At 51.2% G+C, this 21585-nt stretch overlaps 1 protein-coding gene across 1 annotated transcript in view; it reads left to right on the plus strand.

The window, feature by feature from the left end:
• PLEKHM1 (pleckstrin homology and RUN domain containing M1) overlaps positions 1 to 21585 on the plus strand; it is a 41663-nt gene that overhangs the window by 241 nt on the left and 19837 nt on the right. Inside the window, exons 2-5 of the mRNA XM_008054120.2 lie at positions 5425 to 5512; positions 8945 to 9192; positions 10784 to 11410; positions 17125 to 17530. Coding sequence (XP_008052311.1) covers positions 5465 to 5512; positions 8945 to 9192; positions 10784 to 11410; positions 17125 to 17530 — 1329 coding nt within the window. The 5' untranslated portion in view covers positions 5425 to 5464. The remainder of the gene's footprint in view (positions 1 to 5424; positions 5513 to 8944; positions 9193 to 10783; positions 11411 to 17124; positions 17531 to 21585) is intronic.

Genomic DNA, 21585 nt, shown 5'->3' on the forward strand with positions numbered 1-21585 from the left:
ACCCTCATCCTCACCCCAGCCCCTCCGGCAGCCCCGGGGCGCCACGCACCTCCCTCCTTTCGGCCCTGCTTTCTCACCCCATTCCCCACACCCTCCGCTCAGCCCCCACGGTCTGCTCGTCCCGAGCTCCCCACCTCTGACCCCCTCTCATCCGAGACCGCTCTCCCGTGAAGGTGCCCTGTGGAGCTCGCCCCTTCCTTCTGGATAACTCCGATCTCAGCCTGTCCCAAGTCTTAGTGTGTCTTGTCCTTACAGACTCGCCCCTGACTTTCTTTCCGTCTCCTGCCATCCCGAGGGCACCCTGTCCCTCGGTCTTTACTAAGCTGCCCCCAATCTTGCTGCTACCACCCTCACTCCATCCTATTGAAAATGGGTCCCCGTGGCCTTTCACTTCTGACCTCCCGCCGTACTTTCTCCCCTAGCTCTGTGCCCGTTCTTCCTTTGACCCAGCTCCCGTTCCCTCTTAGTGCAGGGTCCCCTCCCAGCCCCTCAACTGTCCAACCCGGGTGCTTGCCCAGAGCTGGGCAGTCAGCTTGGCAGGTGAAGGGCATTGGGTAGTGGGTAAGTGTGGGGGAGTAGCAAGCCCTCCCTGCCTTTTGGGTCAGACAGGGGTTTAGCCTGGTGTCAGTCCTCTGTACCTGTCCTCAGGGATGGCCTTCCTGGCATTCACACTAGTTACTTGCGCTGGCTACTGGAATGGCAGGTGTCATTTGCATATCTGGAAGGTGAGAGCTGGCCACTTGCCTGGCTCACTCAACCTGGGGCGGTGTTCTGGTGCCGGAACCTTAGGGAGGTTCATGTGCGATTGGCTGTGGTCATGGACCCTTGTCCATGTGCCTCCTCATGACATCTGCAAAGGCCTCTCCCCATACTCCTCCCTGCCAGGGCTGACTGCAGAGCTGTCCCATCACTGAACACGGGGGACAAACGAGGCATCAGAGGCAGTGTCACCTGTCGTGAGAAGTGCAGGGAATGAGTCCTGGGAGTCCAAGGCCAAGGAGAGTACAGAGGCTGTTGAGTTGCTTCCTCTTCTTGAGGTGCTGGGTGATTGGGCTTTGACTCTGTGGGCTCTGTGGACATAGGGAGCCAAGTTTAGCTCAGAGTAGCCGGGGGACACCCTGGAGACACCCAGTTTCCCCGCTTAGCATTTATAGTTGCCAGGAGGCTTTTTGGAGCACATTTCTTCCAAATTTTGGTGACCTGGCTTCAGAAGGACAGGCTTTTTCATAGCTGTGCTAAAGACCCAGAGAACATGGTCTCTGCCATGTGTGGTTTTGTTCCTTTGAAAACTGAGTGTCGATCTCCCTTCAGTGTCCTCCCACTAAGGGGTGGCAGGGCTGATGGTTTTTCAGCCTTGCTTACACTGGGTTCAACGGAAAGAGGCTGTCGTAGCCCCACCACGGTCTGTGGAATGAAATCTCACCCTGTGCCTTGTTTTTATTCTGTTCATCAAGTCATTCAACAATTCTTGTGTCCCAGGCACTGTTTTCGGTCTTAGAAATGCAGTGGGAACTGAGGTAGGCAGCATGCCTATTTTCATTCACTCCAGGGTTGATCCTTTTTGAGTTCTGTGGGACAGGGGACAGGAATGTGGGGAGGAAAGAAAGTCACCAACTTCCCAATTCTGCCCTCAGCCCCACCCCTTGGCATGGAACACAAGCTAGAAGTTTCTCACCTTCATATGGGTTTAATTGCTTCCAAGGCATGATCCTCCCCACCCACCCCACCCATCACTGGACATTTGTCCCGAAATCCAGCTTTCCTCAGGTGGAGGGAGGGGTCTTTTCCTTACTGTGCACTCACATGGCTCAAAGATCAGCTGCCTTCTGAATCAGAAGATAACTTGCTCAATCTTTTCCGACTGAAAAACCATGACTCATCAATGGCTAGGCAGTTGGGTGGCTTAAACACCAGGCTGTGGTTCTGAATAGCCAGGGACAAGGCCCAGGTGGTAGAGGCAAGGCCAGCCTGGGTGGAGTGGCTAGGAATCCTACAGAGAGGATTCCCTGATGGACACAGGGTTCTGAGAGTGTGGAGCCAGGTTATCTGTTTCTTTTTTTAATGTAAGTCTCATCTAAGTCCTCCTTCTTGTTTTTTCTTCCTCAGTCCCTGGAGGAAGTGGAATTGCCCATATGCAGAAGGCCAGGCCATATAATGAAGGGAACCAGCCAGAACAATGCCTTCCTGAGTCTGTGTCAGGACATTTAGACAGGACAACTCTGGGACTTGGGGGCGAAGGAGGCCCTGGGCTCAGCCAGCTGGGCTGTCAGTCTGACGGGCAGGACAATCTCCTGATGGTCATAGATCTTCTGTGATGACACGGAGCTTCCATGTACCTCTGAGGAGTCTGAAAATCACAGTTTGCCAGACACTTTTCAAACCAAGACTTGAGCAAGTTTGATCCAGTGAAAGGCACAGGAGGTGGGTTGAGGAAGCCAGAGCGTCTGTCCCTTACCTGAGGCCTACTTCTCCTGAGCCTCAGTTTTCCCCTCTGTGAGACAAGGATAATCATCTTATCTCCCAGGATTGTCTAAGAATTAGTATATTTTATTTATGTATTTTTGTATTTATTTATTTTTGAATCAGACTCTCACTCTGTTATCCAGGCTGGAGTGCAGTGGCACACTCACATCTGCTGTAGCCTCGACCTGCTAGGCTCAGGCGATCCTTCTGCCTCAGCCTCCCAAGTAGCTGGAACCACAGGCACACACCATCACACCCAGCTTTTTTTTTTTTTTTTTTTAATTTATTGTAGAGATGAGGTCTTGCCAAGTTGCCTAGGCTGGTCTCAAACCCCTGGGCTCAGCCTCTTACTTCAGCCTCCCATAGTGCTGGCATTACAGGCAAGAGCCACCATGCCTGGCTGTTGTCTAAGAATTAAATGGGGTTAGAGAAGGAGCCCAGAGATGTTCTCCCTGTCAGGTCTGGAGAGTGGGCTGAGGGTAAATCGGTTCCCAGTTGGAGGTGGGCTTGGTGTGATGCAGGTTTCCTGAGTGGCACAAGTCACCCTCCCCGCTCAGCTTCCCCCTGCCAGTGCGGGGGTCAGTTAAGAGTTCTTTGAGGACAGATGGTGATGTCAGTCCCATGTGATGGGAGCTTGGGAGTCTGAGCCACCCAGGCGGATGGTGGAGTCAGGAATCCGGAAGACCCAGAGCCACTGGTTCCAAGGGAGTTCGTTTTGCTGATTGCCAGCCCTGCTCCCTGGGAGCTTTGGCTTCCTGTGGGGAGGAGCCCTGCACTGTGACCTGATGCCCAGAGACTCAGTCCTGTTTTGTGAATTGTCAGGCGGCAGTCAAGCTGTTGTCATTTTGTGGTTTTTCTGACACTGCTTTAGGTGGATCAGTTACTCTTGTCTGGCCCTGCCCTATCTTCTCTTAGTCTCAATTTGTTTTGTTATTGTTTTTGTTTTAGAGATGTCTGTTGCCCCGGCTGGAGTGCAGTGCAATGGCGCACGCACCAGCACTCCCGGGCAATTTTAAAATTTTTCTGTAGAGACAAGGTCTTGCTATGTTTCCTAGGCTGGTCTCCAACTCCTGGCCACAAGCAATCCTCCTGTCTCAGCCTCGCAAAGTGCTGGAATCGCAGGTGTAAGCCCCAACCCAGCCTTGCTGTTTTAGCAGATGTTCCTTGGCAGAGTGCCCATTACTGATGGTCCCCACTGCCCCATGAATGCTCTACTGCTCATGGCTAATTAGGTCCTGAGACCTTGATGGGCCCAGGCTGCTGTTCAGATTGCTGGTCTAAGCCCTTAGGGTCCTACTTCTCCAGCTGAGGGAGGGGCTGCGGGAGGGGCATTGTCAGGGCTCTGTTGAAGGGCAGGCCTGAGGGAGGCCTTGGGCTGGTGGAGATGCGGAGCGTTGGAGCCAGAGAAGCTGGATGAGTTGGACTTGGCCTGCTGAGCTGCAGGAGGGTGGCCTTGAAGGAGCCAGCTCTGAGACCCTGCATGTTTTCAGTAGTGACTGCAGCCACACCAGTGTTCTTGTCATGGTGGTGGCCAGAATGTGGTGCTGTCTCCAGAGGAGGGTCCAGTGGACCCCCGGGGAGGGGAGCAGAGAGTGTGGGGAGGGGGAGGTATCAGGCAGGAGCTGCAGCCAGGCCATCACTTCCTCGTGGTTTGTGGTCCATGGCCAGAGCTGGGTCCACAGGGCCCATCATCTGCACGTGCATGCCTTCTGCAGGACCTGACCTGAGGAGGCAGGCTCTGGGGCCTGACCCTCTGGGTCCCGTTTGTCCTCTGCCATCTGTACACACCTGTCCCCCCCATGGGACCTGACATCAGGAGGCAGACTCTGGGGCCTGACCCGTTGGGTCCTGTTTGTTCTCTGCCATCTGCAGAGGCACAGATGCAACCACTACCTTCCACCCTGCAGGGACTGCCCGCTTCTCCTTCCCAAGCCCATGTTTCAGGCTCTCCTGGAACCCCTTCCTGCCTGGCCTTTCTGTTCTCCTGCACCGCCTGCCTGGGTGCCCAGCTCCTGGGGCCTCCTCCCAGCCCATCCCTGGAGGCCCAGCTCTGGGGTCAGGGTTGGCTTTGTTGGAGATGGGGGTGGTGCTTTTTGGTCCTGCTGTCTCAGAGTCAGCTGACTTGGGTCACCTCCAAGTTCTTATCTGTCAGATAGGATCATAAAACGGGCCCCTCGGTGCTGAGGAGGATAAGTGAGGGAGGCCATATGTGATGGGAATGGAACCCATTCCATGGTCCCTGGTTTGGGGACTTTCCTGAGCCATGGTGAGCAGAGACAGCTGGAACCGTTCTTGGTATCCCCTGATGTTCAGCAGGTGCTGGCTAGAGATGTGTTGAGGGGTGCAGGAACCTGCCTGGGCCTGCCAGATGCTGGGTGGCCCTCACACTGTAGGATTCTCACCCAAGGTAAGTACTGCACCTTGGCGAGCCGAGCTGGTCAGCAACCTGCTGTGATTGACCATGTGGGGGTCCTGTGCACAGTGTTCCTGGCTGCTCCAGCTGGGCCCTTGAAGCCAAAGGAGAAGCCAGAATTTAGCAGGAGATCCCTTCCCTTCTGAAGGCCCCAGTGGTGCTTCTCAGTGGGCATTGGGTTGACAGGAATGGGGGTGGGTGGGGTGTCACAGGGCCAGGCTCTGAACAGGACTCCTGAGCCCCTGGTTCTGGCGAACCCCCAGTGCCCTTGGCTCTGTACCCGAATCAGCCTCTCATTCTCTGCCCCAACCACAGGGTCCTGGTTTCTTGGGGCTTTTGGTGTGAAGAGTCCTCACCCCCAGTCCTTGGGGCAGATCCCCCAGGCCCTCCCCTCCTAGGTCTGAGCCCTCAGATGTGTTTAGTTTTGACTTTTGTATCCCTTAACGGTCTTTGGTGGTAGTTGAGGATGAGGAACTGACCTCCCGCCTGCTGGGAGAGGGCTGGGAGGAGCTGGGAGTGCACTGATGGGTGGTCATCTGTCCCTGCAGGTATCATGTGATCCCCCACAGTGCTGCGGCCAGAGTGGAGATGCTTTCAGTGGTGGAGAATGGACTGGACCCCCGGGCTGCCATCCCGGTAGGTGGGCGAGAGAGGGCCAGGTTAGGGGCTGCAGAGGACACCCGGGCATCAGCTTGTCTCACTTTGAAATGCATGGGCGCTGTTCGACACGAGAGGCCTCAGGTCAAGAGACAGTTGAGCAGAAGCAGGCTGAAGAGATCCTGCCCTTTCTTTTTTTTCCTTTTTTTTTCATGTCTTACAGTTTATTATGTTTCCTCAGTAAGATGGGTGTCTTTGATTTGCCCAGTGTTGATTGCTAAGTGCCTGGGACACAATTGTACCAAGTTGTGAGAAACCCTATGACTGAGGTCAGCACAAGGTGCTATGGAAATGTGTGGAAATGGTGGCCCATGCCCCGCAGATTAGGAAAGACCGTGAAGGGGGCTGGGTCATATGATTGGTGATAAAATGAGAATTTAGAAAATGCAAGGGGGATTGGGGGCAGATCACCTGAAGGCTGAGGATTCTACTCCAGGCCTCAGACCTCAACTGTCATGCGATGATTTGCCACAGCTTGGTCAGTGCACCAGACTGGTCAGAAACAAACATTCCCAGACACTAGGTTGTTGTTTCAGTAATGGGGGAAGTTAGTCTGAACATTTCGTATTATCTAGAATTTTCCAAACAGTTATTTGTGACCAGTTCACCAGTGTCCCCTCAGACCCTCTCTCTTGGGAGTCCTTTGCACCCAACTGGGACCGGGCTGTCTAAGGTCTCTGTGGACTGAGCTCTGCCAGTTCCCTTGGAGAGGCAGGTGGCCGGGGGTTCAGCAGACCTGGGGTGGCTTTTGGGCAGAGACCAGAATTTCCCTTTGCTCCCCATGGCTGCTCCCTGATGTAGAGGACTTTCAGCTGAAAAGGAGCTGCTTGATAGGAGCCATTGGAAGGTCCAGCTCCACCTGGCTCCCCCTTGGCCGCGGCCCCCCACCCCCACCCAGCCCCAGGGTCCTGCAGAGCTTGGCAGATCCCAGGCCAGCTCAGCCTTCTAACAGGGCAGTGTGGTCAGACTCCAAGGGTGTGTTCCCTGAGGACATGCCTTACTTACCCCTGTGCACCCCAGCCCAGCGCCTAGTAGGCGCTCAGCTGAACAAAGTGCATGTACTTTTGTTATAATGCACTAATAACATCTGGCATTTAGAAGAATATTTCACATGAGACTTCTTCAAGATTAAGAACTGGTATGCTTCAAAGGACACTGTGAAGAAAGAGAAGGCTGGGCCTGGTGGCTCAAGCCTATCATCCCAGCATTTTGGGAGACTGAGGCGAGAGAATTGCCTGAGCCCAGGGGTTTGAGACCAGCCTGGCCAACTTGGCGAGACCTCGTCTCTTCAATAAATCAAAAAATTAATTGGGCATGGTGGCATGTGCCTGTAGTTCTAGTTATTTGGAAGGCTGAGGTGAAAAGACTGCCTGAGCCCAGCAGATCAAGGCTGCGGTGGCCGTGAGCATGCCACTGCCCTCCAACCTGGGTGACAGAGTGAGACTCTGACTCAAACAAACAAACAAAAGACAGCTCATGGAACAAGAGGAGGTACTTGCAGACCATAGATCTGATAAGGGTCTCATGCAGACTACATACAGCACTCTTATAGCACAACAATACAGAGACCAAAGAATTCATCTATAAAATGGGTAAAGGGTTTGGACAGGCATCTCTCCAAAGAAGGTACACAAATGGCCAGTAAAGATGCTCATTATCCTTGGATATCTGGGAAATGCAGATCAAAACTGCAGTGAGGTACTGCTCACCCACCGGGAGGGCTGTAATAATAAACACAGACATTAGCAAGTGTTGGCAAAAATGTGGAGAAATTAGTACTCGTACGTTGCTGGTAGGAATGTAAAATGGTGTAACCACTTTAGAAAACAGTTTAGAGGTTCCTCAGTTAAAACGTGGGCTCACCATACGCAGTTCCACTCCTAGGCAGACTCCCCAGGGAACTGGAAACATCAGTCCACATGAAAACATGTGCATGAATGTTCATGGCAGCATTATTTGTAATAGCCAAAAAGTAGAAACCCAAATGTCCATTAACTGATAAGTGGATAAACCAAATGTGGGCTAGCCATGCATGGAATCCTGCTTGGAATAAAAGGGGTGACACACTGATGCATGCATGGATGAGCCTCAAACATAATGCTAAGTGAGAGAGGCCAGACTCAGGGCTCATATGTTGTATTCTGTTCATATCTCTTCCTATGAAGTGTCCTGAGTAGGAGAAGCCATAGGGACAGGAAGTGGTTCAGAGACTCTGGTCACTCCCTAGCCCCCCTCCCCCAGCCCTGGCAGTCACTGATACACAGTATTTCTGTTTGGAAATCTTCTAGAAGTGAATAATTGTGATGGTTGTGCTGTTCTGTGAATGTACTCAAAACAATTGAACTGTATACTTTAAATGGGCAGATTTTATGATGTGTGAATCATCTCTCATTAAAGCTGTTACTGTTTTAAAAACAAGATTTCAAAAAATATTAACATTTACTGTTTTGCCTAAAATCAAAATACAAGAGTGAAGCATATATGCATAACCTATCTCCTGACAGTTCAGGCCAGGTCTGGTGCAATTCTTCTATCCTCTTCCAGAAAGGTGTGTGATTTTTGACTGACTTATAATTAAGATCAAACAATTTTTATTCTGTATTTCCAAAAGACTTTATGTACGTTTTGTGATGTACTCACTTAACAAACATTTACTGAGCACTTACATGTGCCAGGCACAGTGCCAGGTGCTGACACCAGGATGAATAGCAAATTAGTTCTGGTTACATGCAACTCTTGAATAATCTGTCTCACAGGTTTTCTGGTTTTCACTGGAAACCTCCCCTGCCCCCCAAAAAACAACCAGTCCTGCCCTCTAGTGCTGCAGATCAGGAAGTCTTATTTCCACTTAACAAATGAGGAAACAAAGGCTCCAAGAGGTCAAGTGGAATGCCTGAGGCCCCTGGCTCCAGGCTGAGGCCTTTTTAGCATGGACCAGCCACACTCCTGTTTTCTTGACTTTTTTTGTTCTAAAGCAGCATGTTTTGCCCCTTAGCTTATTTTTTCTCTGGAGAACCTCAACTGTGTAAGTCAGGGGGAAGCCCCCCTTGTCCAAGATGGATTTGCCCAGCTCCCCTGGCTGGAGCTGTGGTAGAACCGACATTTAAACACGAGATTAGATGGCCATAAGTGTGCTCAAGTGTGTTTAGAAAACAAAAGAATCTGCAATGAAGGACATGCAAAGCAGTCACAGTAGTCACCAGGTGGTGTGTGCAACCGACCTTTTGTTTCTTGTGTGTCACCTTCATTTGCCGAAGTCAGCATGCTAACTTTACAGAAGGACTCGTAGGTACACATAGGCATGTGTGCATGTGGTGGCATGCATATTTGGTGACAGGCAGACAGAGTTCCATTCCTGGGGCTCTCCCAGGTTTTCCCTTAAAGGCCTGTGTTCTGTGTGGCACTGCCTAGGTCATCAAGAAGAAGCTGGTGGGATCTGTGAAGGCCTTGCAGAAGCAGTACGTGTCCCTGGACACAGTGGTCACCAGTGAGGACGGGGATGCCAACGCCATGTGCAGCGCCTTGGAGGCTGTGTTCATCCACGGCTTGCATGCCAAGCACATCCGAGCTGAGGCTGGAGGGAAGAGGAAGAAGAATACCAATCAGAAGCCTCTGCCTCAGCCTGTGTTCTGGCCCCTCCTGAAAGCCATCACCCACAAGTGAGCTTGGTGGGGGGTTTCCTTGGGGAGGAGCCAGAGAGCTCCTGGGCACCCTGGCTCTTCCTCTCCAGCAGTGTGGGTACCAGCAGGTGCCCCGTGTTCTAGTGTAGACAGGGTGGGGCAGGCGGAGAGTGTCTTCTAGAAGGGTTTATCTGCAGAGTGTGCTTCCCACTTGTGTGCTGGCAGACTCAGGTGATCCTGCAGCTGGGCCAGGCTGGTGGCCTTCCACGGGAGTAGCCTTTCCCACTCCTTGCAGAATTAGGTCCTTGCCACAGGCTGTGTGTCCTGCAGAGCCTAAAGCACTTGTGTCTGGCCCTGTACAGGGAAGGCTTACCAACCCTGCCTCAGAATGTCTGAATGTCGCTGTCTGAGTATCATACTCCTGATGTGTGGTTATTTGAATCAAAGGGCGGGGTCTAGGTGTCAGAATGTTCACCCCAGACACATCTCCTTTTGGCCCCACGCCTCGTGTTCAGGCTTCTCAGCAGGCAGCTGGCACTATACCACTGAGGAGCCTTGTTGGTCTCTGATCTCTCTGTGCCTGCTGCCACTGCCCTATCTCAGATTCTCTGGGTGACAATGGCATTCTAATTGTCCCCCTTACGTTGCTTTCCTTAAGTCTGTCACTGGTTCACACCTACTGAGCTAAGCCACTCGGAGCTCACCCACTCGCTGGGTCTGGTGCAGCGTGGTCTGCGCTCCCCCCTGGGACTCATGCCAGGGGGCTGTGGTAGTTCAGGGGAGGGGCATGTACATCAGAGTGCAGGTCCAGGACCTTAGTTTGCACACCTGGGGTCCAAGCTCCTTATTCAGAGCGTCCTCCGCTGTCAATGTGGTCATGGTCAAGTCACTTTCCCATGCAAAAACCTATAGTCCATAGGCTTCCGGCAGCTAATCTGGAGGCCGATTCAAGAGCTTGGGGCCCTGGAACCAGATCCTGTCAAGGTCCCCAGGGACTCTGATGCACAGTCAGGGGAGGAGCCATTGCCCAGCTGCCTGGTCAGTCTGATATTCAAGACCCTCCTTTCCTGGCCCTGCACCCTCCTCCACACTTGCACCCCCCTAGGGGCTTGTCAGTTTCCCACCCTCTGTGCCTGTCTTCATTAGTCTCTAGAAGGCTCTCCTTCCATTTTTGCCTCTTGAGCTCCCTCAAGGGTCCAGCTCAGACTCTGGCCTTTCTGTGGCATTTTTCTTACTCCATCTGGGAATAATTGCCCAGCCCCCCACCCTGCTCTAAGATAAGAGGGCTTGCCTCGGTGTGCCCTTGAAAGGCAGAACCTGGAATGAGGGCAGGGCCCATACTGGGACCCCATATCCTCAGCTCCTGGGACACTGCACTTGGGGGCTCTGTAGACATGTTCTGAAGGAGCGGGTGATGTCAGGGTCCAGGGGGTTGTCATGAGCATGGCAGCTCTCCCTTACGACACCAGCCGCAGAAAGTGGGTCTCTCACTTGGTATCTCCATATGCCCCTCAGAACACCACTGCGCAGGAGTTGTTCGTGCCTCCCTGTATCTACCTAGTTATTCTTGGGCCTTTCCAGCCGTGTGTCTGAGGCAGTTTCTCAGAAAGAACCCATTCTTCCCTCGCAGACACATCATCTCAGAGCTGGAGCACCTGGCCTTCATCAGTACTGATGTGGGCTGTTGTCGGGCATGGCTGCGCCTGGCACTCAATGACGGTCTGATGGAGTGCTACCTGAGGCTGCTCCTGCAGGAGCAGGCCCGGCTGCGTGAGTACTACCAGCCCACTGCCCTGCTCTGTGATGCCGAGGAGGTCGAGTTCCTCCTGAGCCTCCTGCAGGGACTCACATCCCTGTCCTTTGAACTCTCCTACAAGTCGGCCATCTTGAACGAGTGGACGCTCACGCCCTTGGCCCTCTCTGGGCTCTGCCCGCTCTCTGAGCTCGACCCGCTGTCTACCTCTGGCACAGAGCTCCAGCGTAAGGAGTCTCTGGACTCGATTTCCCACTCCTCAGGCTCAGAGGACATTGAGGTCCAGCACTCGGGCCCTAAGATCCGGCGGAACAGGAAGCTCATGGCCTCCTCCCTTAGCCTCGACACGGCCAGCTCGTCCCAGCTGTCCTGCAGCCTCAACTCGGATAACTGCCTCCTCCCAGGGGATGACTGCAAGAGCCCTGACCGCTCTGAGGAGCCCATGTCCTGCGGCTCAGACCCAGGCACAGCCAACGCCGGGAACTCAGACTGCTCTCTGCAAGAGTGAGTGTCCTGTGCCTTCGCCTCCGCCCCCTCCTTCCTCACTCCCCTTGTCCTCCTGTCCTTCCTCTAGGGTGTGATTGTTGCCAAACTCTATCAGGAGTTAAAGAAAGTCAGAGGAGACACATCTCCCCTCCAAGGACTGGAGTTGCTGGAGCTGGAGCAGGCAGCTCAGGCCCTGTGGGGAGAGTGGGTCGCAAGGGCTCAGAGCTGGCACAAGCTCTAGCTCACCTCAGGTGGCCTTTTTTTTTGAGTTGGGGTCTCACCCTGTCACCAGACTGGAGTGCAGTGGCATGATCTTGGCAGTCTTGACCTCATGGGCTCAGGCAGTTCTTCCATCTCATCCTCCCAAGTAGCTGGGACTATAGGCATGTAGCACCACACCTGGCTAACTTTTCTGGGTTGTTTTTGTAGAGACAAGGTCTTGCTATGTTGACCAGACTGGTCTCAAACTCCTGGCCTCAAGCAGTCTTCCTTCCTTGGCCTTCCAAAGTGCTGAGACTACAGGCATGAACTACTGCGCCCAGATAATTTTTTTGATTTTTTGTAGAGGCAAGGTTTTGTTCTTCTCCAGGCTCTTCTAAACTCCTGGGCTCAAGTGATCCTCCTGCCTTGGCCCCCCAAAGTGCTGGGACTACAGGTATGAGCCACCAAGCCCAGCTAATTCTTTAAAATTGGTAGAGACAAAGTTTCATTATGTTGCCTAGGCTGGCCAGGTGACCTTTAACAAGTCACATAGTCTCCCAGAGTTGGTGTAAAATATTGTCATCTTCATCAAGAGTGGGGGAAACAAATAATTCAAAGTATGTTTACAGTTTCCAACAGATATACTGAAGTGTAATACATAAGGGTGTGACCTCACAGAAGACATCCTGGGGGACATGCACCCAAATGCTGCTGGGGAGGGGTGGCCAGTGGGGACATCGGTGTATGGAGGAGGGTGGAGGCCAGATGACCTTGACCAGAGAGGGAGCCCAGCAGAGACTTCTTTAAAACTCAGTTTTTGTACAGATAATCTATTTTTATGGTTTAACAGATCTAAAGCCTCTAGAAGTCTCTCCCACCTGTCCCCGTGTTCTTCTTTCCCCACCCTGTTACCTACAGGTTTTCAGATATCTTCCTTATTTCTCCTCCGCTTTCCCACAGAAGGTGGTGTGTGCACACTGTCTGTATCACGTGCTGGAGGAGCCTCTTCCTGATCCTTTTTGCTATTGCATGTTATTCCATTGTGTGAATGTTTCATCATTCACTTAATCAACCCTCTGTTAATGAACGTTAGCAGATCACTATTTCTATAAATAACCTGTGCGTGGCCTTTTAGTTCTGTGCAAGGATCTCTGTTCAATAAGCTCCCAGAAGCAAGTTGCTGAGCCAGACGATAGGTTAACTCGTGATTTTCACAGAAAGTGACTGTTGTACTCTGACAGCAGTGCCCCGTGTCATCTCAGCCTTGTCAGCAGAAGTGTTATGAAGCCTTGGGTTATTTGCTCATTTGATGGGTGACAGATGGTACTTCTTTATTAAGAGCCTTCTCCAGTCACACCCAAGTGCTGCCAGCCTGTGCGTAGGACCACCTTTTCCACTCCTGCTGTGCCCCCACCTTGGCTCAGGCCCTTCCAGGTTTCCTACCCAGTGTGGGCATTGCACCCAAATTGGGTGGGGTCTGGACCTGGCTTGGGGTAGACCTTGTGTCCAGTCCTGTTCCACCACTGATGAATCTGGTAATGCCTCTGTTTCTTCATCTTTAAAATAGTATTCCCTCTTAGGGCTGTTTGAGCATAAATCAGACAACTTGAGTTGAGGGTGTCTGGTAGGCCTAGAAACTGCTTCTGAGCACTGACCACATTAGAAAGAGTTCTCAGATGTCCAGTGGAGGAATTTGGATAGAAAAAATTGGGAGAAGTGTCCTTGCTTCTGGGTCTGTGTTGTGATAGGCTGTGGCATGTCCTAGGCTGGCTCACCTGCCTCTGCCCTTCCCGTGTCTCTGCCTCCCCAAGGCCAGCCAGCTTCTCTGTGTCACCTGCCTCGCCTTTATCTCTCATGAGTCTCATGATTGGAAAATTCCAGTGCATGGTCATTTAATCAGTGGCCATCCACCCTGGGCAGGAAGTGTTGTTGAGTATTACAGGAAAACCCAAGGCACAAGGGTCAGGATGCATAGAGAAGCACAACAGTGGCACCAAGAATGGCAAACAGAAAGCATAGATGTGCAGCTGAGAGAGCAGATAGCAAGAGAAAGGTTAGGTAGATAGACAGGGCCGGTACTCCAATAACAATGTAGCGAAATGTAGTGAAATTCCCATAGGACTCTCAGACTGATTCATAAACCAACTCCCTGTGAGCCTCTCAAGCTAGAGTTTAAGTACTGACTGCTGGGTTAGAAAAATGACCAATCAGCTTGCTGTCAAGTGCTGACCAATCAGCTAACTATTAGGCCCCTACTTCCTGCTGATTGGTCTTTAGTACTAACCAATCAGTTCATAGTTAGTGCTAGCCAATCGCCTCAGTCGTAGGGCAATATAAATACCAGGTCTCAGCTCCAAATCAGCCACCCCCTCGGGTCCCCTCCCACTGTGGGAGTTTTCCCCTGCCTTTCCATCCTCTCAATAATTCCTGCTTTCTCACTTTCTGGCCATCCATGTCCCTCATTCCTCCTGGGCACAAGATAAGAACCCCGACCTGAAGAGCTGCAGAAGATTGTTGGAGCCAGAGAGCCTTGCACCCTGGAGGCTGGCTTGCCAGTTGATGGAGCTGGCTGAAGCGGGAGGGCTGCTGGAAGGCAAGACTCCAAAACTGAGACACTCTGGGGGCTAGGCTTACCAGCCCACTGAATCAGCAGTACTGTTAGGGCTTGGCTTGCCAGCCCATTAGAGCCAGCACTTCTGGTGCTAGGCTTACCAGCCCATCCAGCTGACCCTCTCAGGGGCTCGGCTGGATGACCCATTGAACTGACACTCTCAAAGCCCAGGCTGACCCAAAAAACCTGTATCAAAGGCACATACTAGTACCGCCATCCTCAGAGCTGGGCCAAGGCATCAGTCCCTGAGCATTTGCAGAGTACACCCTTTCTTGGTATGTGTATTTCAAGGGTAGAGATTCTTACTGACACATTGTTATCACTACATTACTAAAATATTTGCAACTTTAAATTAGACATGAACACCTTTTTGGCTGTTGTGAGTCACATTGCCATGAACATTTGTGTACAAGTTTTTGTGTGGACATGCTTTTAGTTCTCTTAGGTGGATAACTCAGGGTGAAATTGCTGGTCATATGTGACTCTTAGTTTAACTTTTTGAGAAGCCTCTGAGCTTTTTTCCACAGCCCTGGTGCCACTTACATGTCCACTAGTCCTGCCAAGAGTTTTAATTTCTCCACATTTTTTTTCTTTTTTGAGTAGGAGTCTCACACTGTCGCCCAGGCTGGAGTACAGTGGCACAATTATGACCACCACAGCTTCAGCCTGCTAGACTCAGGTGATCCTTTTACCTCAGCCTTCCAAGTAGCTGGAAACACAGGTGTGCACCACCATGTCCAGCTAAATTTTTTTTTTTTTTGGTTTGTGGTAAAGACAAGGTCTTGACAAGTTGCCCAGGCTGGTCTTGAACCCCTGGACTTAGGCAGTCCTCTCGCCTCCACCTCCCAAAGTTTATAGTATAATCCCAAAGATTATAGGTATGAGCCACTGTACCCAGCCAGTTTCTCCACATTTTTTGCCAACGTTTGCTCTTCTCTGTCTTTTTTATTAAAGCCATCCTCGTGGGTGTGAGGTAGTATGTGACTGTGGTTTTGTGTTTCCCTGATGGCTGATGTTGCTGAGATCTTCATGTACTTATTGGCCATTTGTGTATCTTCTTTGGAGAAAGGTAATTGGATCCTTAGCCCATTTGAAAATTTGGTTCTTTGTCATATTTTTGTTGAATTGTAAGTGTTTTTTGTTTGTTTCTTTTGAGTTAGAGTCTCACTGTGTCACCCAGGCTGGAGTGCAGTGTCACATTCATGGCTTACTGCAGCCTCGACCTCCTGGGCTCAGGTGATTCTCCTGCCCCAGCCTCCTGAGTGGCTAGGATTACAGGTACATGCCACCACTCCTGGCTAATTGTTTTGTTTTTTATAGAGACAAGGTCTTGCTATGTTGCTCAGACTCAATCAATCTTCCTAGGCTCAATCAATCTTCCTACCTCGGCTTCTCAAAGTGCTGGAACTACAGGTGTGAGCTGCCACACCTGGCTGTAAGAGTTCTTTATATAGTCTGGATACTAGACTCTTATATATGATCCACAGACACTTCCCCCATTCTGTGTGTTGTCTTTTCACTTTCTTGATAGTGTCCTTTGAAGCACGAAAGTTTCTGATTTTGATGAAGTTCAGTTTATCTATTTTTTATTGGTTGTTTTTATTGGTTGTTTGGGTATCAACTCTGAGAAGCCATTGCCAGAGACATGGAACTTTTACTGCTGTTTCCTCCCAAGAGTTTTATAGTTTGAGCTTGTATATTTTGACCTTTGGTCTATTTTGAGTTAATTTCTGGAGGTGGTGTGACATAGTGGTTCAGCTTTCTTCTTTTGCATGTGACTCTTCACTTATCCCAGCACCACTGGTGAAAAGACTGTTTTTGCCTCATTGAAATGTCTTAGTATCTTATCATAAATACAATACCTGTTGTTTTGGGGGTTGTGAGGGTGTAGGTAAGAGCAGAGCTCAGTGGGAAGCCAGGTAGGCAGCTTGAGTTTTAAAATCCTCATTTCCATAAGCTCAGACCAAGGGGTGCTTCATGTGTCTTCTGGGCCCAGGGTCGGCATTGGAGCATATGGGCTTAAGGACTCCAGGCGGCTTTGTTACCATCTGAACCTGCACATGTCCCTGAGAAGTTCACTGGTTTATCAGCAGAAGGGAAGAAAGCAAATGGGTTTTTTTACCCAAATGGAGCTTGAATTCTCAGAAGACTAGGGTGAGGGAGAAAAACAGTCACTAGTCAGTGCACATCAGAAGACCCTGAGTGTTTCTATAGGGATGTGTGTGTTTGTTTGTGTGTGTGTACACAAAGACAGTACCGTGGCTCCCTGTGGTCTCAGGAAACACCACCATGGTGACAGGGAGTGGCAGTCCCCTGGGAAAGAGGGAGTGGGTGCACACCCCAGGCACACCTTATGTACATGAGCTATGGCAGCAGTTTCTGGAGATGAAGGCTTCCTGCTCCACACCCAGGCCCACCCATCCCCCAGCCTGCTGGCCCAGCGCCTGCTCAGGGACAAAGTAGTCCTCACTTGGAACACCGGTGTAGACCTCACTTCACCCAGGCCCTGTCTGGGGGGGGTCTCAGGGCCTCAGCTGCTGGGCCGCCTGAGAGTTTCCATGCCGTGGTGTTTGAGGCCCTGACTGCACACTCAGTACATGTGGTGGGGACAGCTTATGCCCACAGCCCAGCTGTTCAATGATGTCACTTCCCATTGGCATCAAGGCCTCCCTCTGCCGCGGGAGCTTTCCCACCTGAGATCCCAGCTCTGCTGCGTGCCTGCCCACCCACCTGCCTAGTCTTGGCTGGGAAGAACATGGATGGGAGTGTAGGGGAGTCCTGTGAGAGGGGTGCGTGGATAACTAAGAGGATGTGATTTAAGTCATAAAACAGCAGTTTTGCCTACTTCCCACTGCCCAGTAGCTTTGGGTATGGAGGCTCACAACCTATCACACCAGTTTCTTTGTTTAAAAACTTCCAGGGTGTTGTCAGAATTCAGCAAAGCCCAGGTTAACACCGTGTCAACTGACGGACTGAGCCAAGATGTGGAGTATCCCACTGCCCCGGCCTCGCTCTGCGCCCGTGACCTCCTCACCAGTATGACCCTGCACTGCAAGTCGCCCACAGAGCCCCTTCCCTCACTGGCAGCCTCTGGAATGCGTGATAGTGGCCATGAGCAGGAGCCATGTGCCCTGGCACCTGACACCCTGGACTTGTGGCAGCCAGGCTCTGTCCATGCTGTCCCTGCAGGGAACATCCCTGGCCAGCAGCCCCATGGCTCTGCAGGAGAGACAACCAGTGCCATCAGCCAAGAGGGTGGCCAGCAGGAGCCTCCAGAGCCTGATGAAGTCAGCCCAAAGCTCCTGGTATCCTCACCCAGCAGTCCGGTGAGTGGCGCAAGCCCATCGGGGTATTGTGGGAAGTGGCCAGAGCTGACACAGGGTTCCCAGCCAGTGCCTGACAATCCCTGCCCTCCCACCAGCCAGCCACTCCCTGTGTGGTGACCAGTGACAGCATCTGGTGAGGGAGCCAATGCTGCTTGTGGGGTGAGTGGCCGATGGGAGCCAGGCATAGTGCCGCCTCCTGTGTGGTTGCCACCATCTTCACCTGGACCCTGGTGGGGGGGTTGTTCTCACCAGCCCACAGCCCTGTCCTCACCCACCACCCTCGCCAGCACCGGGCAGCTCGCCTCACCTCTCCCAGCCTGAGTTTTCACCTTAATACTTGCTATTGTTAACTTCATGCAAAATGCTCGTTTTGCTGCATGAACCAGGTTTTAGAGCTGTGCCATCCCACGTGGCAGCCATAGCTCACGTGGCCTTGGGACATGATGAGTCCACATGGAAGTGTACTGTGAGAGAGCACTGAGTTTTGACAACTCAGTGTGAAAAAAGAATCGACAACTTCCCAATTTCTAAATTGATTTCATGTCAATATGAAAATATTTTGGATATATTGGGGTAACTAAAATGTATTCTTAAAATTAATTTCAATCAGGCTTGGTGGCTTAGCCTGTAATCCCAGCACTTTGGGAGCCCTTGGGTTCAAGGCCAGTCCAGGCAACTTGGTGAGACCTTGTCTCTACAGTAAATAAAAAAACTAGCTGGGTGTGATAGCACGTGCCTGTAGTTCTGGCTACTTGGAAGGCTGAAGCAGAAGGATCGCCTGAGCCCAGCAGGTCGACACTGGAGTGACCATGGGCATACCACTGCACTCCAGCCTGGGCAAGGAGATTCCAACTCAAAAAAAAAAAATTAATTTCCCCTTTTTTTTTTTTCTTTAAAGAGACAGGGTCTTGTTTTGTCACTCAGGCTGGAGTGTAGTGGTGTGTTCACAGCTCACTGCAGCCTTGAACTCCTGTGCTCAAGTCATCCTTCCACTTCAGCCTCCCAAGTAGCTGGAACTACAGATGCGTACTACTGTGCCCAGCTAGTTTTTTAATTTTTTGTAGAAACGAAGTCTCACTGTGTTGCTAAAGTGGGTCTTGAACTCTTGGGCTCAATCAATTCTTCTGTCTCAGCCTCCCAGAGTGCTGGGATTATAGGCATGAGCCATCATGCCTGGCCCTTTTTACTTTTTTTTTTTAATGTAGCTACTAGAACATGTAAAATTATGTATGGAGCTCATTGTTTATTTCTATTGGACAGCACTGTTCTAGACTAATCCAATTCAGTTGAGTGCAGTGATGCATACCTGTAGTCTCAGCTACTTGAGAGATCAAGGTGGGAGGATTGCTTGAGGCCAGGAGTTCAAGCACAGCCTGGACAACATAATGAGACCCTGTCTCTACAAAAATTTTTTAAAGTAACTGGGTGTGGTCATATGCACCTGAGTGTTAGCTACTTGAGAGACCGAGGTGGGAAGATCGCTTGAAACCAGAAGTTTGAGGCCAGCCTGGGCAATGTAGCAAGACCCTATCTCTAAGAAAGAAAAAAGAAGCCCATCCATTTTGTTGATGACCTGAGGGAAGCCAGCTCTGGGTGTCTCCTTGAGAGAGCCATGGGAATGACTGACTCAGTAGAGCGCCAGACAGAGGCTGTAAACTTGAGCTCCTGTGCCCTTTACTTTTCTCCTCCTGTGACCTTTGAGGTTTCCTGGACACAGTTACTGACTTTTACTGAGTGTTGGTAGGAAAGTCGTGTGTGTGGCAATGCATCCTTGGCTGCCCGGCGACCCACACAGGGACAGTCACAGGAGGGGAAGGGGCAGTGCCTGTCGGGCCAGGCGAGGGGACAGGGGGATACCTTTCCAGACCTGGGTGCCCAATGATGCCCCTTCCTGACTCCACAATTAAACTGCAGCAGAGCAGGGCCATGGGAAGCAGAGGCAGGACTGCACAGATGCAGCTGCATTCTCCAGCTGCAGGCTGGGGTCAGGCTGGGACGTGTCTTGCTTCAGCTCTAGACATGCTCATCTCTCCTTTGGACTGTGGCCTCTGAATCATATGTCTTGGGCAGGCGCGGGGGCCGTGAAGTAGATGGACAAAGGCACTTCCATCTGTCCCTCCTAGAAGCAACCATACTGAGCTACAACTCCCATAGTGTAGCATCCTCCTGGGGGAGGATAACTGTGCGCTCCAGTGTGTCCATGGACTGTGTAGCCATCACCATGGGCTAATTCCAGAACATTTTCATCCCCATAAAAGAGACCCCTACTCATCCCTCCCATCTCTCCCCACTGTTTCTAGATTTGCCTGTCCAGGACACGTCCTCGAAATGGAGCCATTCAGCATGTGGCCTTCCTTGCCTGGCTCCTTTGCTTGGTGACATGTTTTCAAGGTTTGCCCACATAGCACGGATCAGTACTTTGTTCCTTTTGAATGCTGACTGATATCCCATTGTCTATTCCATTGTGGGCTCATCAGCTCATGGACCCTGGGTTGTTTCTCCTTTGGGCTGTGGTGAATGCTGCTGCTGCAGGCATTGTGTAGACCTTGCTGCGGGCGCAGAATGTGGGGATCGTTGGTAACTGCACTTAGCCTTGGGAAGAGCTGCCGGCTGTCCTCCCAGTCAGCTGCCCTGCTTGACATCCCTACTGGCAGTGCCTTCTCCATGTGCCCCCAGCAGTGTTACTGTCTAGTTGGTACGATTCCTTTCATCGCCCTGTTGGTGGGTCAGAAGTTGCCCCCATCTTCCTGACTGTGGATGACATTGTGTGTCTTTTTATGGCGTTGTTGGCCATTTGTGTATCTTCTTTGAAGAAATGGCTATCGAGAATCTTTGTCCATTTTAATTAGGTTTATTTTTCTTTTTTTTTTAGTGCTTTTATTTTAGAGATAGGATCTCGCTTGCTGCCCAGGTTGGCGTGCAGTGATGTGATCATAGCTCCCTGCATCCTCAGACTCCTGGCCTCAAGCAGTCCTCCTGCCTTAGCCTCCCAGAGTGGTGGGATTACAGTCATGAGCCACCATGCCCAACCTACAGTGAATATCCCACACCTGCCCTTTGGCGACCCTTCACTCTCACTTCTTCGGTCATATGCCTAGGAAAGGACTTGCTGGGTAGGCGTAGAGTTTACGTTGGTAGATCTGCCCAGCACTTTTCTAAAGTACTTTTATGATGTATACTCATATTGGCAGCATCTGAGCACTTGAGCTGCTCTGGATCCCAGCCAGTAGGATTGCCAGTCTTTTAAATGTTCGCTGCTCCAGTCGGTGTGTAGTGGTTTGAACGTCCATTTCCCTGGTGACTAAAGATATTGAGATCCTTTCATTTGATCCTTTTGTGTGAAGTGTCTATGCAAGTCAGCATCCCTTCCAGATTTGAGTGTGACTTCTATATTGATTTGTAGGGACTCTTTAGGATTATGGATATAAATCTTTTACTGCTTTACCTTTAAATCTTTAATAAACAGAATGGAAGCTCTAAATTTTAATGATGTTCTACTCATCGATCATTTTCTTTATGGTGCATGTTTTTGTCCTATTTAAGAAATCTTTGTCTACCCAACGCTCTGAAGTTGTTTCCTGTTTTTTTCTAGAAGCCTTAGTAATGTACCTTTCGCAGTCAGGTGTACAATCCATCTGTGACTCTCTTGTGTGTGGTGTGAGGTCTTTCCATGTGGCTTTCTGGTCGACCCAGCACCACTTACTGAATGTGACTGTGCAAATCACCTAGCTGTGGAAGTGGGGGTCAGGCTCTCTATATTTGCCGTTCTGAAGATGGCTTCAGTAATCCTGAAGATGAATGTTACGGGACCCTGATGGTGGGGAGTGGACCACTGCCACACCATGCTAAAGGTGAGGGGGGAAGGTTCTAGCCCCAACTAGAGCTGGGGGCAGAGTGCTATCCCCTGGGGTGGCAGCTGCACCCCGACAGGCTCCACAGAAGTCACTGACCATGTTGAGTGCATGTCTGTCCGTCCAGGGCTGGCTTGTGCTTTGCAGGCTCAGACATCCTGTGTGGCCATAGCCCTCTTTGCACGGGGCAGTGGAGAGGATAGG

The sequence above is a fragment of the Carlito syrichta genome, unplaced genomic scaffold, assembly GCF_000164805.1.
Source record: "Carlito syrichta isolate Samal-C Ts95f unplaced genomic scaffold, Tarsius_syrichta-2.0.1 Scaffold77363, whole genome shotgun sequence".
Lineage (NCBI taxonomy): Eukaryota > Metazoa > Chordata > Mammalia > Primates > Tarsiidae > Carlito > Carlito syrichta.